The sequence below is a fragment of the Vanessa cardui genome, chromosome 4 (assembly GCF_905220365.1).
Source record: "Vanessa cardui chromosome 4, ilVanCard2.1, whole genome shotgun sequence".
Lineage (NCBI taxonomy): Eukaryota > Metazoa > Arthropoda > Insecta > Lepidoptera > Nymphalidae > Vanessa > Vanessa cardui.
The window spans coordinates 2,548,764-2,562,105 of NC_061126.1; the positions used below are offsets into that span (position 1 = coordinate 2,548,764).

The following is a 13,342-nucleotide window of genomic DNA, read 5'->3' on the forward strand; positions in this document are numbered from 1 at the left end:
TTCCGAGGTCGCCCTCCCCTCTTACCGAGTCGAAAGGCACTTTCACTTGAGGAATTCGACGATGGTGTGACGTCACTTTTGCGCAACGTGATGCAACCCGAATCAAATGAATATAATAATATGCATATGTCATATATTAGATATATTCTTAATAAAGATTATTTAAGGATCTATCACCTCTAAAGATTCAATTAACTTTCATTTGAATTAAATGGTCATCAGTTATAAAATGTATTCAAGTATAAATTGATATATTTGATATTACGTATTTGTTTTTTATTGTTCATTTTGTTCTCTTTGTTAGCTTAGTCGAGTAGTAAATAAAAGTTCGATGTATATGAATGGCCATTTATTTTGATGCAACATAATATTACATGATTCATAAAATCTACATTAGTTTGGTCCAATAACATTATTTATGTACGCTAACTGCGTCGCATGCTTAAGATAGTAACTTAACCTATAACCCCATTAAACCAACACCATTCTAAATTTAATTTACGTTTTTACAATTTTACATCGGCGGGCTACCGATGGAACTATTATTTTGTCCCGAATAAATACGAAGGAATACATGTCTATTTGGCACAAAATTTCGAAAATTTTACATTCTTACAAGTCCAAATTGAACCGCCATTGTTATGACTTACGAGTTACAAACTACACCTACATTGCAAGTGTCCCACTTGTGCGCAAACACAAAAACAAACATCGTCACAAACGACTCACGTGTCACGCTACATTTCTCTTAACAAATCTAACGTCAATCGTATCTTAAAATATAAAATAAAACAATTATATCTCGATTACAAAAAATGTTTTTATAAATAATTAAAAATTAAATGAGAATTACCTCTTCATGCTTAACTAACTCGAGCTTATGCTCAATTCTTTTTTCACAAATTCGAACGTAATTATTTACATCGCTTAGTTATCTATAAGTTCATAGAACGTACTAGAAATATATCATAGATATATGGGATAAACATTACCAGCTTTCGACTGACGAACGAAAATCAATTATGAGAACTGATTACGAAACAAACAATGATGATCGTCGTCTAATCGCCGGTAAAAAAGAACTTAATACTATCTCAATCAATGTCTCCGTCCAATAGAATTCCAGAGAAAATTACCTTTCCCGAATTTTATGGAGGAGTGTTGATCGATGTTTTAGTCGCACCCAAGAACCGAAACACGTTCTCCGGGATGCTTTTAGAACATCGACAAACTCTAAAACTGCGTTGAATTTTACGTTACATCGCAAAACACAACCAGTTACTCATTTTGTCCGCATTACCGCGGCTCTCACACGCCCTTATTTACAATAAATATTTACAAATAACTTATACTAAGTTATTTCGATGTTTTTATAAGGAGTAAGGATGACAAAACTGGTAAACGAGCCTCTGACTCCTCTCAGTTTTCTTCATGATGCCTTTTTTGTAATACTGCCTTATACTTCTGGACAGTTTGTCGTAGTTCATCGCGGGCCTGTTTTTTCTCTTGCCCCACAGCCTGGCTACACGGACTGAATCTTCAATTTTGAATACTCCGTTACCTGTGAAACATGACATGAATTAACCATCTGTATATAGATAAACTATGATAATAAGGCTATTGTTTTGGTAAAACAAACGTGCAATACGTTATCAGATCGAGGTAAATTAACTTTCAAAATGGAAGTTTTAGGCTAACGGCCAAGTATTTTTAATCAAACACATCATTATACATACTATCGAACGACATTTGTATTGAGGTTACGTTTATTGTTTATATAATATTAATATTATGCTTCGTTATGATTAAATGACCCAGAATGCACGAAGGACTAATCAAAATCCTATTCTCGTAACTATTGCAAGATTATTCCGCACAATCAATACAACTAAAATTACCATAATACCGCCGTTAATACCAAAAATAGACGTGTTAACAATAATAGCTGTAAATCTAGACAACGTATCAATAACGATAGTATATAGATTCAGTCACGAAGCAGAAAACTAACCTTTTGAGTATTTTATAGAGTACCTAACACAAGGCAAGTAAACGGCTCGTTCACCTTGGATTGAGAATGTCGCTATGGATTTTTCAAGTTATATAAATAAGAGAACTCTTAACTAATATCAATGATTTCATATGAACTGGACAATTAGAGGAATACCCAGTACCGATTCTGGGAATAGTAGATCGTAATACTGTAGACAATTTTTATGAATTAATGGGTATAGTATGTTCATATAATTAATTTACAAACTTAATTGATTCAATATCAGCGCAATATTAAAATATTGAGATATAATATGAAATACAGTTGAACGACGATGCGACTTGTTTCCGTGTTTTTAAACCAATTAAAAGATATCAGTCAGTAAATTGCTTGTATTATTATCGACTTGGAAACAACGCGAAACAAAGGAAACTACGACCCAAACGAGATAAAATATGCCATTACAATTTTATGTGGGTTTAATTGATTGACGACGAGTAATTTTTATGCCATTTTTCGATGTACATTGATGGATTTCATTAAATATTCGACTTTATTATGAATAATAAGTAAATTTTTTTGATGTTCCGACTATAAATCCATTTTTGTTTATCTATTCAGCGTCTGATTCCCTAATGTCATTAATTACGACTCCTTACAAAACAGTCATGTTGCTGAAAATCGTAGTGCAAATCTTTTAAAGTTTTCAAACTCAATTCTAATAAATATATATTTAAAGTTAAAGACGCAACTTAAGAAACGAATTGTATTTCAATTGCATTAATACTTGATTTTATTACGGACGTCAAGTTTATTGCTTATAATCACAAATAAATCCTGTTTAGCAGTTCATGCATATAAATTATAAGAATCTGGTTTCCCCAGATCTATAGATATTCCTGCTTTTGTATTGTTATAGAACCACTATAGAATCTATAATCGAATCTAGTCAAACAAGGATCTAAATTTTTTACAAGGAAACAGAAAGTAAGAACAAGTGTAAACTGCACTATGTAAATGAAATTAAATAATTCATAGTAAAGAAAATCCGCGAACAATTTAATAATTTATTTAGAATGCAACTTGTACTATCCACGTTTAATTATTCTTCCATAGAAGCAATGTTACATCTAATTGCTATTCTGAATACTTCCATGAATTTGCATAGGTCGTTTAAACTCACTCTGAGTGGCATTGTAATTGTTTACAAGTGTATTGTTTTATAGATTTACTTTAATATAAGTATGTTTCTTTTTTTTTCTATTGACTAGCTTAAACTACATATCATCAATTAAAGGCATTAGGTTTTTCTCGTGAGATTCTCGGTAGCGATTATATTTTTACAATGTAACATCTAATGCTTCGAACTGCTTAAGCCGTCTGTTTTTTTTTCTCAGTTCTTTTGGATTGGCACCCAGTTGGACTTTAAAAGTAAGAGAATTGAGATTTTACCCATAATCTTGTTTTATAATATCGAGCGTGTAGTTAGCGTTAGTTATTCAATGCAATTGATAATTTTTGTCACAAATAGTACACGATTCAATTTAATAAAGTACACTTAAATATTCAATAGATAGAATAAATCATTATCGCAGTTACGGTGTTAAGGTAATTACTGATATAACAAGCTACATAAGTGCTTATTACATACTAATTTTAAAATATAGAGTAGGATGATTGAGCAACTTCAACCTATCAATCATCTAATTCATTGTAAAAAGAGAGTTTGCGAATTATTTTATATAATTATTTTTAGAGATTTTCGTTTACAAAATATATATTTAATCAAACCTCAATAATGCATTAAATAGAGAAGGCTAATTTTAATCGGTATTAAGGATAAGTTAATAGGTACTACCTACCTGTTGTCTTCCAGGCAGGATATCTTACATACATATATAATTGTATTTAACTAACTGTATCTTTTAAATATTGAAAAAGAGTAACTAATGAGTTTCTTGCCGGTTCTTCTCGATAGAATCTACTTTTCGAAACGGTGGTATCTTTACTTAATTGTTAAATCACGATTCAAAAGAGTTTGTAAAAGCCTACTCGAATAAAGTTTATTTTGATTTTTTTGGATATTTGTATAAAAAAAAACATTTTATACTCACTTCGGTCTAACCACCGAATCGCGGATCCATGTATGTGGGGTGACGCGAGGAGCTCTTTCAGGAATTGCCAGAGGTGGATATGTGTGCTTCCTGTTTTCACTTTCCCTCCACCCGGAGCAGCACTGGTTCCCGCTGATTCTGAGTCTTCATCTGCTTGCAAAATGACCGCTATTAGTAAAAGTATTCACATTACTTATATTTTTCTATATATATAATTTGAATATAACTAGTGTTAAAAAAATGATCACACAGAAGGCTTTCGTGCTAATAGCATTGTCCAGTTGCAATTTGACTTTCGCCGATTCTCTGGGCGAAAAATGAACCAACTCTCCTTATATAACTGGCGCATTATAGATGCATTAAATAAAAAATATATTTATAGAATATCGATAGATATATCTAGAAACGGTCTGGATAACAGCAACCCTTTTTAGAGATGGCCTATTCTATCACACTGCTCGACTGTAGTTTGGTAGTTATTTCAAAATATTTAAAACGTGAATTATAAAATTATATTGATTTTTTTAACAACCTTAATCATTAAATAGTAATTAAATAACGAACTCACGATTTAATATCCGAAAGATATAACATCCTCAAAGTCATATGTTGACTAAATAGTACCTTTCGGTTACACAGCCTTACATAAGAAACTTTCATAAGACGTCATATTAACGCTAATGTATTAATGTTTGAAATCACTCTTTAGTTGGACAATTGAGTCGACTATGTTTTATTATATTTATTTCCTTTAATTGGATGAGGAAAATATATCATTTAAATTTCTTTGATTCCAATATTTTTTTCTAAGATTGAAAATAAGTTGGGAAATTTATTGAAATCACTGTAGCTCTTCAATAGCTACAGAATTAAAATAAATAAAATCAGATGACAAATAAAAGAGAAAAGAGGACTTAGCTGTTGATTTGTAACCTGTTTTTAATAATACAATGTGATCATTATCTAGCATCGAATTAAGCGACTAATCTTTTATCAAGTGCTTAATACGTCATATTAAATTAAAGTTATCAATATAAATTGCAATATGTATGCAATTTTAATTAATTAGTTAATAATTTTGATAAAGATATATTATGTATGACACAAATTTAAATACAATAATCAGTATTTTATGATAATAAAAATAAAAGTATTACATTTATTATTATTATTATTGACTTATCAACTAAAGATGGATAATCTGTTGTGTCGATTTTTATAGGTATTATATTATTTATCTATCAGTATTAGATGCAGATCTATGCGTATTCGTTATAGTTTTTACAGCGCTTTTAAAGTTCTTAGACTGACACTATTTATCCAATTGTATTAAAATAATACAATGTATCAGAATATGATGGTAAAATTCATCTTCAACTAGAAATTAAAATGAAGTTCCATAACCATCCAATTTGTAGACATCGCAGTTTTTTTATTATTTTTAGCATATATTACAAGATAATAATCATCACTGCATGAAATAATATTACAATTAAATGACGTAATTTCATTTAAAACGTTTTCAATTATTATCATCATGAGTTCCGTAAACTTATCTTTACCAATCAATTTAAATATATCGTTCATAAGTGCATTATTTATAAGTGTTTGCGTATTCACTGCAAAATAATCTACACAAATTAATGCGTTTATTTTTTTATACAATTTAATAATCTTTTTTGAAAGAAGGGTATCCAACTGTTCAAAACATACTGTAGAGTATAAATATTTGTGCAATATAACGTATACTCTCTCTTTTAATAAATTGTGGTAAGTGGCCACCAATGTTTGAATATTGGCAATGTAACAAATATTAAGCATTTCTTAAGCCGCCAATGCACCGCCAACGATGATGTTTCGTCCGTAAGATGTACGTAGTTGCATATGCGCACTTACGGTAGAATATATGGAAAGCCTTCTCAGACGGGCTTGCACAAAGCTCTAACATATTAACTATGTTCCTTTACTCTTACAGCCCGATTGTTCCGTATAACTGACATGAATGGATTTTGTTCAGACACAGGACTACTAATTTTACATATTACACTAACTATTTCTTTCTGACAACTCAAATTTGGAAAAACCTAATAAATTGGGTCAGAGGATTTACAACCTTATAACCTCGCCACAAAACTAACAAGACACCTAAAGTAGCGTGTATGTGACCTTCGATTTGAGACGTATAAACCAACAGACTGTAAAACGTTTACAGTAAACACGGTGGCTCAGACGCTATTTAAAGAGGCGAGTGATAAATTATTTGATACAAACATCTTGGTATCTTGAGATTTATATATATTTCTCTATATTTAAAACACTTAGAATTGTATAATTTTAATAAAGAATAATTTTGTTTTACAATTTACATTGGTTGTCCAAATAACATTTTAAATCTAAAACATTTTATCATACTTCAACCAATTAGAAATTATCAATCTATTGATTAGATCTTTAACGTAAATGAACCAATTATTTCTTTTAATATAATTAATATGGTTCAATGTCATGTTTTTTTTTTTAATCGTGACTATATTTTTTCAATCCTTCACTAAAGTAAAACTGTGAATCGATTTCATTGCTCGATATAATATATCTCTAACTTTATAAGGCGTATCTTTTAGCTCATTAAACTCACCAACGCAAGAAATTACACCAATAATAACGCCTTCCTGTCGCATTCTAGATCAAAAGCACGATACGTATCAATTGGATTATATATAAATTTTTATAATGTCGACGGTTTCATCTTGACCAATACATATTCGACCTTGCGGGTCCGGTGGCACAGCTCTCTGTATCTAGGTCTTCGAGAAATGTTATAAAAAGCTGGCTTGACGTATAAGGGCCTGTCGAGAGGAATAGAACTCATTGACTATGTGGTTGATAGTCTAACTGTATCTTTATATGCTTTTGATAATTTATAATATTATTATATTCCACAGATTATGAGATAAAATTTTTTCGATACAATTTGACGATGTGAAATATAATTTCTTAATTATTTTCTTTTTTACAAACTCTAACGGTATGAATGTAATCAATTCTTTTACCCAAACAATTGTCGGATTTGAATATATTTCGTATAAACAAACTATTATTTACTAAACGTTTGTGTAGCTAACTTTATAAAGTATGACCTACACAATGTTTGGAACGCTGAACAGCTACAGATAATTGCCCGTAGCTGTTTCCTGTGCTACTATCAATACTTTTTTTTTAAAACGTCTGTCTGTTAACATCACTGATATTCTCATTCTGTTAATTTAATAAATTTTACGGCCTCTAGTAATTTACTCAAATAACACATTGAAATATGTACGTTTAAAAATCAAAATATTTAAAAAATTGGTTACAAAAGTAATATAAATGTAAGTTTATTAATTAATACTATTTCTATATTTTAAATTTCGAATCGATATAAATCACTACTGAAATGTCATTTTGACATAAAGATATTTAACGCGTCAACTTAATATACGCTTTTTATTATGTTTATAGGATTCTAGATAATTTCGATGCTTTCCGCATTATCAATACACTGGTCGTCCTCTTTCTGTCTGTCTACAATTCCCTCGTAAAGCAAGTGAATAGTTTCAACGTATAGCCTCACTAGGCCATATATCATTGAGTCGTTTGTCTCAATGTGGGACCTCGCATCGGCTAACGGTGATCACAATACAAGTTGATGCATTGCCGTGCTACATAGCATCGACGGCTTTTGTGCTGTTTCATATTAACTATTGTTGAATTTTAAATGCCCATAAACAAGTAATATTATAGCTTATTCAATTGTGGGTTGAATGTAAATATCTTGAAATTAATGATTGGGTTAACTGTACCGGCATAGATACGATCGGTTTGATGCATCGTTTCTATTTTAATAATCTTATTTATATTTTAAGCTATATTCACAATATAAAGTTAAACGTTTTTAGTATGTACAGTAATCTCCGAATTAAATTATCTAATTCTGAAAAATGTTTTCACTGATAGAAAGCTACAATATTTCTGCGTAAAAGTTGTGAGTATCTTTTTCTCGACTATTAGTTATCGATAAAAAATATTTCGTTTCACACACATTAATTTTATAAAAAAAATTAATAAAAAACAATAACCAATCTAGTTTTTAGAGCGATTAAAAGTTAAGTTCAACTACTGGGCGAGCACTAATATAGTTTATTTAAAAAAAAAAAAATTCAGCTACAAAGGCGAACAAGCTTTCTCAACTAATTTAAGATATCGCTAGTACATATCAATTGGGTCTATTGTTGTTGCACATTTTACTGCATACAATGCCCCGTACCGGCTTATATAATTAATGAATGATAACCAGCCGTTCAACATCTATTTTATCGCCAATCAACAACAAATAAACAACACGGAGTATATAAATTATCTGAAACTAATAACAAGTTGACATCTGTGCTTAATACTAAGGCAAGCTGGATCACATCTACCTTTGTTAAGAAAACTATGGAAGAAACTTCAAATCATGACATACCATCACTCATATCCTCAGGCGATGGTAGGCAAGGTGGAGCTGGTGTAGGAGAAGGTTGTTCATGTTCCACCCACTGACTCCTCCAGCTTTCGTGCCTCGCTGCTTTCCATATCTCGAGCTGAGCGTACAGTGTGCTTCCGGCCTAAAAAAATTGAATTTTGTTTAGTCAAAACAGTAACGTAAGTCAACTAATACTTTACTTAAAATATGTTACATATAAATGTAATAAAATTAACGTTAAAATATAAAAAAAGCTATTGAACTGTAAGAACATACACACAGTTGGAGAGCCAATATTAATTCATAATAGCAATCATCATTATACATGCCTATTTATTTTGCAATAAACCTAGAGAACGCTCCATGTGTGGACTTTGAACGTACACACTTGTAATTTGTTTACTAACTATTGCTGGTTATTATTTCATTCATTTCACGACGAAAAATTCTGCCACATGTGAATCAATGGTGAAGTATGCTCCTTACCTTCTCTTCAAAAAACAGCAGAGCCAAGCTTATTTGAGGTAAGCAGTGGGAAATTTACAGGGTTATTTTATTATAATATTATTAACAATGGTTCAACACATATCAAGCTCAAATATTATTATGACTAGAAAGACTCGGGCTTATTTTTATATAAACTCTATATTCCTTTTATCTCTTGAACTCGTCTTGTTTACATCGATTTATGATTTGAAATCACAGATTGTTACAATTTGTATGCAAACATCGGTTGTAGCGATGTCGCGGAACTTTCATCGGCCTTGGAGAAAGTCGGAGCACTGACGCATACGATGACAACTGTCAAGCTGGCTTGATTAGATCGAGAATACATCGTAACTACTGAGTTACGAGAGTACTATCAAAGTTAAGAACTATATATGCCTAATACACGAAGTTCGTGTATTGTATACTGACAATTTATTTAAGGAAATATAATAATAATAGAGCTCTATGTCGAATTGTTTTCGATATATTCGAATCGGTAGATGTTAATCTTATCAAGCTTTTCAAATGGATTACGTGATTGTCAAGTACTAAATCTTTGTTTGATCTAATATAATGTCGAGTACTTTAGAACACAATCGTAACAATTGTTTCGCAGCGAAGCAATTACATAAAACATAATTAAAGACTAAACGATAGAAAGGTTTCCGCTGTTTTAATTAGCTTAAATTGTCCTTTTACTTACTTGTACTTAAGCTTACTTTCCATTGTTTAAGCAAAGCAAGGCCGTGAAGACGTTACATTAAAAAAAACTGCATTTGATCGCATCGTATACGCGTTACATGACGTCACTATCCATGAATTAAGGCAAACGGTTGTAACGTAATAATTTGATAACGCAATGATTGCGTTACGAGTTGAATAAATATGATCAAACTTACGTACGGGATTTCCAAAGTGTAATTACGTTACCACTCAAGTTTTGTTCTTATTACATGAAAGTTGCGTAAACGTAACCCCTAAACGGATTTCCTTGTTGAGCGAACCGTGAAGTCGAACTGCGAGTATATCTTCGAAAACTATACCGAATTCGAACAATAATTTAAAGAAATCGATATTAAGACTTATTCTTTTAACAACGGAATAGAAAACGCGTAATTATTGTTGATTTATTTATAAAAAATGAAAACATTTATTAACTAAAATGACATATCAATATAATCTTTGAGATATTGAAAATGACTAACATAATTTTAAATTATGAACGCATCTAATATTCAGTCATCTCTATTTATGGCATATTTATATGTATATGGAATTTTCCTAACCTGTAATTATAATTTATTGGAGAAAAAATTGAATAAACAATATAAATAGCGGTCCGTAATTTGTCACACTTTTCTTTTTCTCTCTCTATGATCTCAACTTAATAAGGTACAACCTATAATGTGAAATTATTTAAGACAACTATTAAATAATTTCACATTATAGGTATTTAATTTACTATTAAAGTGTTATAAAATAGGTCATCGAACCCAGATCCATATATAATAATACAATGAACATAAAATATTCTTAAAACTTATTCTAGTCAACTCGCTTTTTTAAAATATACTGTAAAAAAAATATAAGTTTATAAAGTTAATTCCTTTAGGAAGTTACCGGCTGAAAAGAATTATGTGTTTTTTTTCCACGATCAAAAATTTCATAAAATATATACAAAAACGCGAACGACGAAGTCGTGGTTCGATCTTATAATACACAAATATTAAAGCAATATTTTGTTTACAAAAGCCGTTAATAAATAAACAAGTTATTATCAGCGTTCGAGTTTCGAACTATGTTTATCAGTGCCCTTAATCGCCCCCAGGGTCACGTGATTAAAACTATTCCAAAGTTAAACGAAATGTCAACATGAGACTGATTAATAACACGTTTAAATTCAAACTGTCCTCGCTAATTCTTCAGAATGGACTTTGGATACACAGGTTATACAATAGTTTTTGATTATGTTATAGATACTCTTAAGGCTCATACACACGAGGATTCTTTATCGTAACGTAATTTTGGACGATAATGGACATGTACACCAGAGTCACGAAACGTGTAAAATGACGTGTTCATGTTTGTCAAAAACCACAAATCGCATTTATTCGTGACGGAATCACTAGTGCTCCTGGGCCCTGTACCACCGTTACGGTGGATACCTCTATGACTGAATGAATGACTGAATCAAAAATTAACTCGAATATATTCGAATTTCAAATATTACATTGCCCGCAATTTGAACATGCTATAGTAATAACGTATCGGTTTTTTTTTTGACAAATCGTCAAAGACGAGTGCCGTGTGAATCGACTCTTAGATTTCGTTTCGTTTCGATCTTCTTCGGACAATAATGTCTAAATAAATGCTTATTCTTATAAACTGCTACTATCCTTGACATATATTCCTATTTTTATTGACTACATTTATTTAAATCAGTGTTCTTTTTATCGTATAAGAAAACTCTATTTAGGCCTTGGTATTAATAAAGTATGAGTTTGTCAACAAAACACAGGATAAACAGACACAGTTTTGTGAATCTATATACATAAATATAAAGTTCAGAACAGTTAGCTATTTATATATGTTATTAAGATAAAAAAATAATTGATTACTAAAATTTATTATATTTCCTTATAATTAAACTTCACATTAATTACATGACACATAAATAAAATTTTAAACATTTATGTAATTTAGTCCCAGGGCTGTAACTGTTTGCATATTATTAAAATTAAAAAGAAACTTGTATACCATTTTAAATTTGGAACCTGGCACATAAAATCCGATCATTTAAAACAGAATAGCCCGCGGGCTACAGATAATATGATATTTATTGACTATACGGTAAAGGTCAAAGAGACACGTCATATAAATGATATTAAAAAGACATTCATTGGCGTTAGATTAATTTTATACGAAATGACTCATCATCAAGTTCACACGTGTCTAATAGATTAATCTATATCTGTGTTATAGATTTCAATAGTATGTATGTATACTATAAATGCGAAAGTAACTGTCTGTCTGTTGTTGCACGGCCAAGCCAATGTATCGAATTTAATTAAATTTGCTATGAAACAAGCTCTCTAACTAACTCTTTTATGCCTATCCTGGCGATTAATCTTAAGCCGGCGGTGATTATTAAATACGGCAAAACATATTGGAACTTCAATTGTTCCAATTTGAAACATGAACATTTGAGCTATTTTTTGACAGTGGCTCCCCACCATGAGACGAACTTCTTGAATAATAGCATCAACAACAACAACAACGGCCTGTAAATATCCCATTGTTGGGCAATGGCCTCATCTCCCTTTGTAGAGAAGGTTTGGAACATATTCCACCAAGCTGCCTCACGATGTTTCCCTTTACCGCCGAGCATGAGATGAATTATATACACAAATTAATCATATGTAATAATAGCATCACTAAACTTAAAATCTTATATAAGTATCATCCAAACGGAAGATCTCGTATTAACATATTATGTAAGTACACTTACTTGTGGTGCTCTTTGATTGAATTCGTCTTCAGTGAGGGCGATTAGTGCTGCGCCGTCCATCGCAAAATATTCAGCAGGTACCATCGGCAAGTTGTAATGTTGGAGTGTGAACACGACCCACGATTTGACGTCACTTGTGTTCCATTGCATGGGATCTGTTGAGAATTTTTTATGTAGTACTATATAATAATAATAACTATTAAGATTCATGATTGCCAAAAAACTATTTAAAATAAACTGCCACACGATGGTATGTGTAGCATTTGTTCCTTCTGAAATTTTAAGCATTTTCCAAATTACCAATGTGCTACCAAACTTATGAATTGAAATGTTAGGTCCCTTGGGTCTGTAGTTATACTGACTCGAGTACTCTTCAAATTGGAATAATGAGCATAGTTGTTTGGTGATAGAATATACATATTATGACAGGTCGTATCAAGACTTGCAAAAAGTCCTACAACCGCGTAAAATTTAACATAAAATATGCAAATAGGCTACGCAAAAAATATGACATGATTTTATTTGCGCTAAAGATCATCGACAGACGTATTAAAAATGATCATTGCGTAATCAACCATTTTTATAAAGTTCTTAGAATCTATTTATAATCTTTATTTGCTGATGTAGTAGCTTAAGTCTCTACGAGGAAATACTTCATTTTTTTACCGTATTGCCGTGATGTGACGACGTCATCAAGATCAATTATTCTGTCATAGGTTGAACGTCGTGATTGTATC

At 31.0% G+C, this 13,342-nt stretch overlaps 1 protein-coding gene across 5 annotated transcripts in view; it reads right to left on the reverse strand.

The window, feature by feature from the left end:
• Positions 1-334: 334 nt before the first annotated feature.
• Positions 335-13,342, reverse strand: part of LOC124544000 (DNA-binding protein D-ETS-4) — a 36,518-nt gene continuing 23,510 nt past the window's right edge. For 4 of the 5 annotated variants that reach the window (XM_047122344.1, XM_047122343.1, XM_047122346.1 and 1 more), the window contains exons 3-6: positions 12,606-12,760; positions 8,609-8,750; positions 4,108-4,275; positions 335-1,561 (exon numbers count right to left, since the gene is read on the reverse strand). In XM_047122344.1, the coding sequence (XP_046978300.1) occupies positions 1,371-1,561; positions 4,108-4,275; positions 8,609-8,750; positions 12,606-12,760 (656 nt within the window). In that variant the 3' untranslated portion in view covers positions 335-1,370. The remainder of the gene's footprint in view (positions 1,562-4,107; positions 4,276-8,608; positions 8,751-12,605; positions 12,761-13,342) is intronic. The other variant, XM_047122345.1, reaches the window with a different exon arrangement.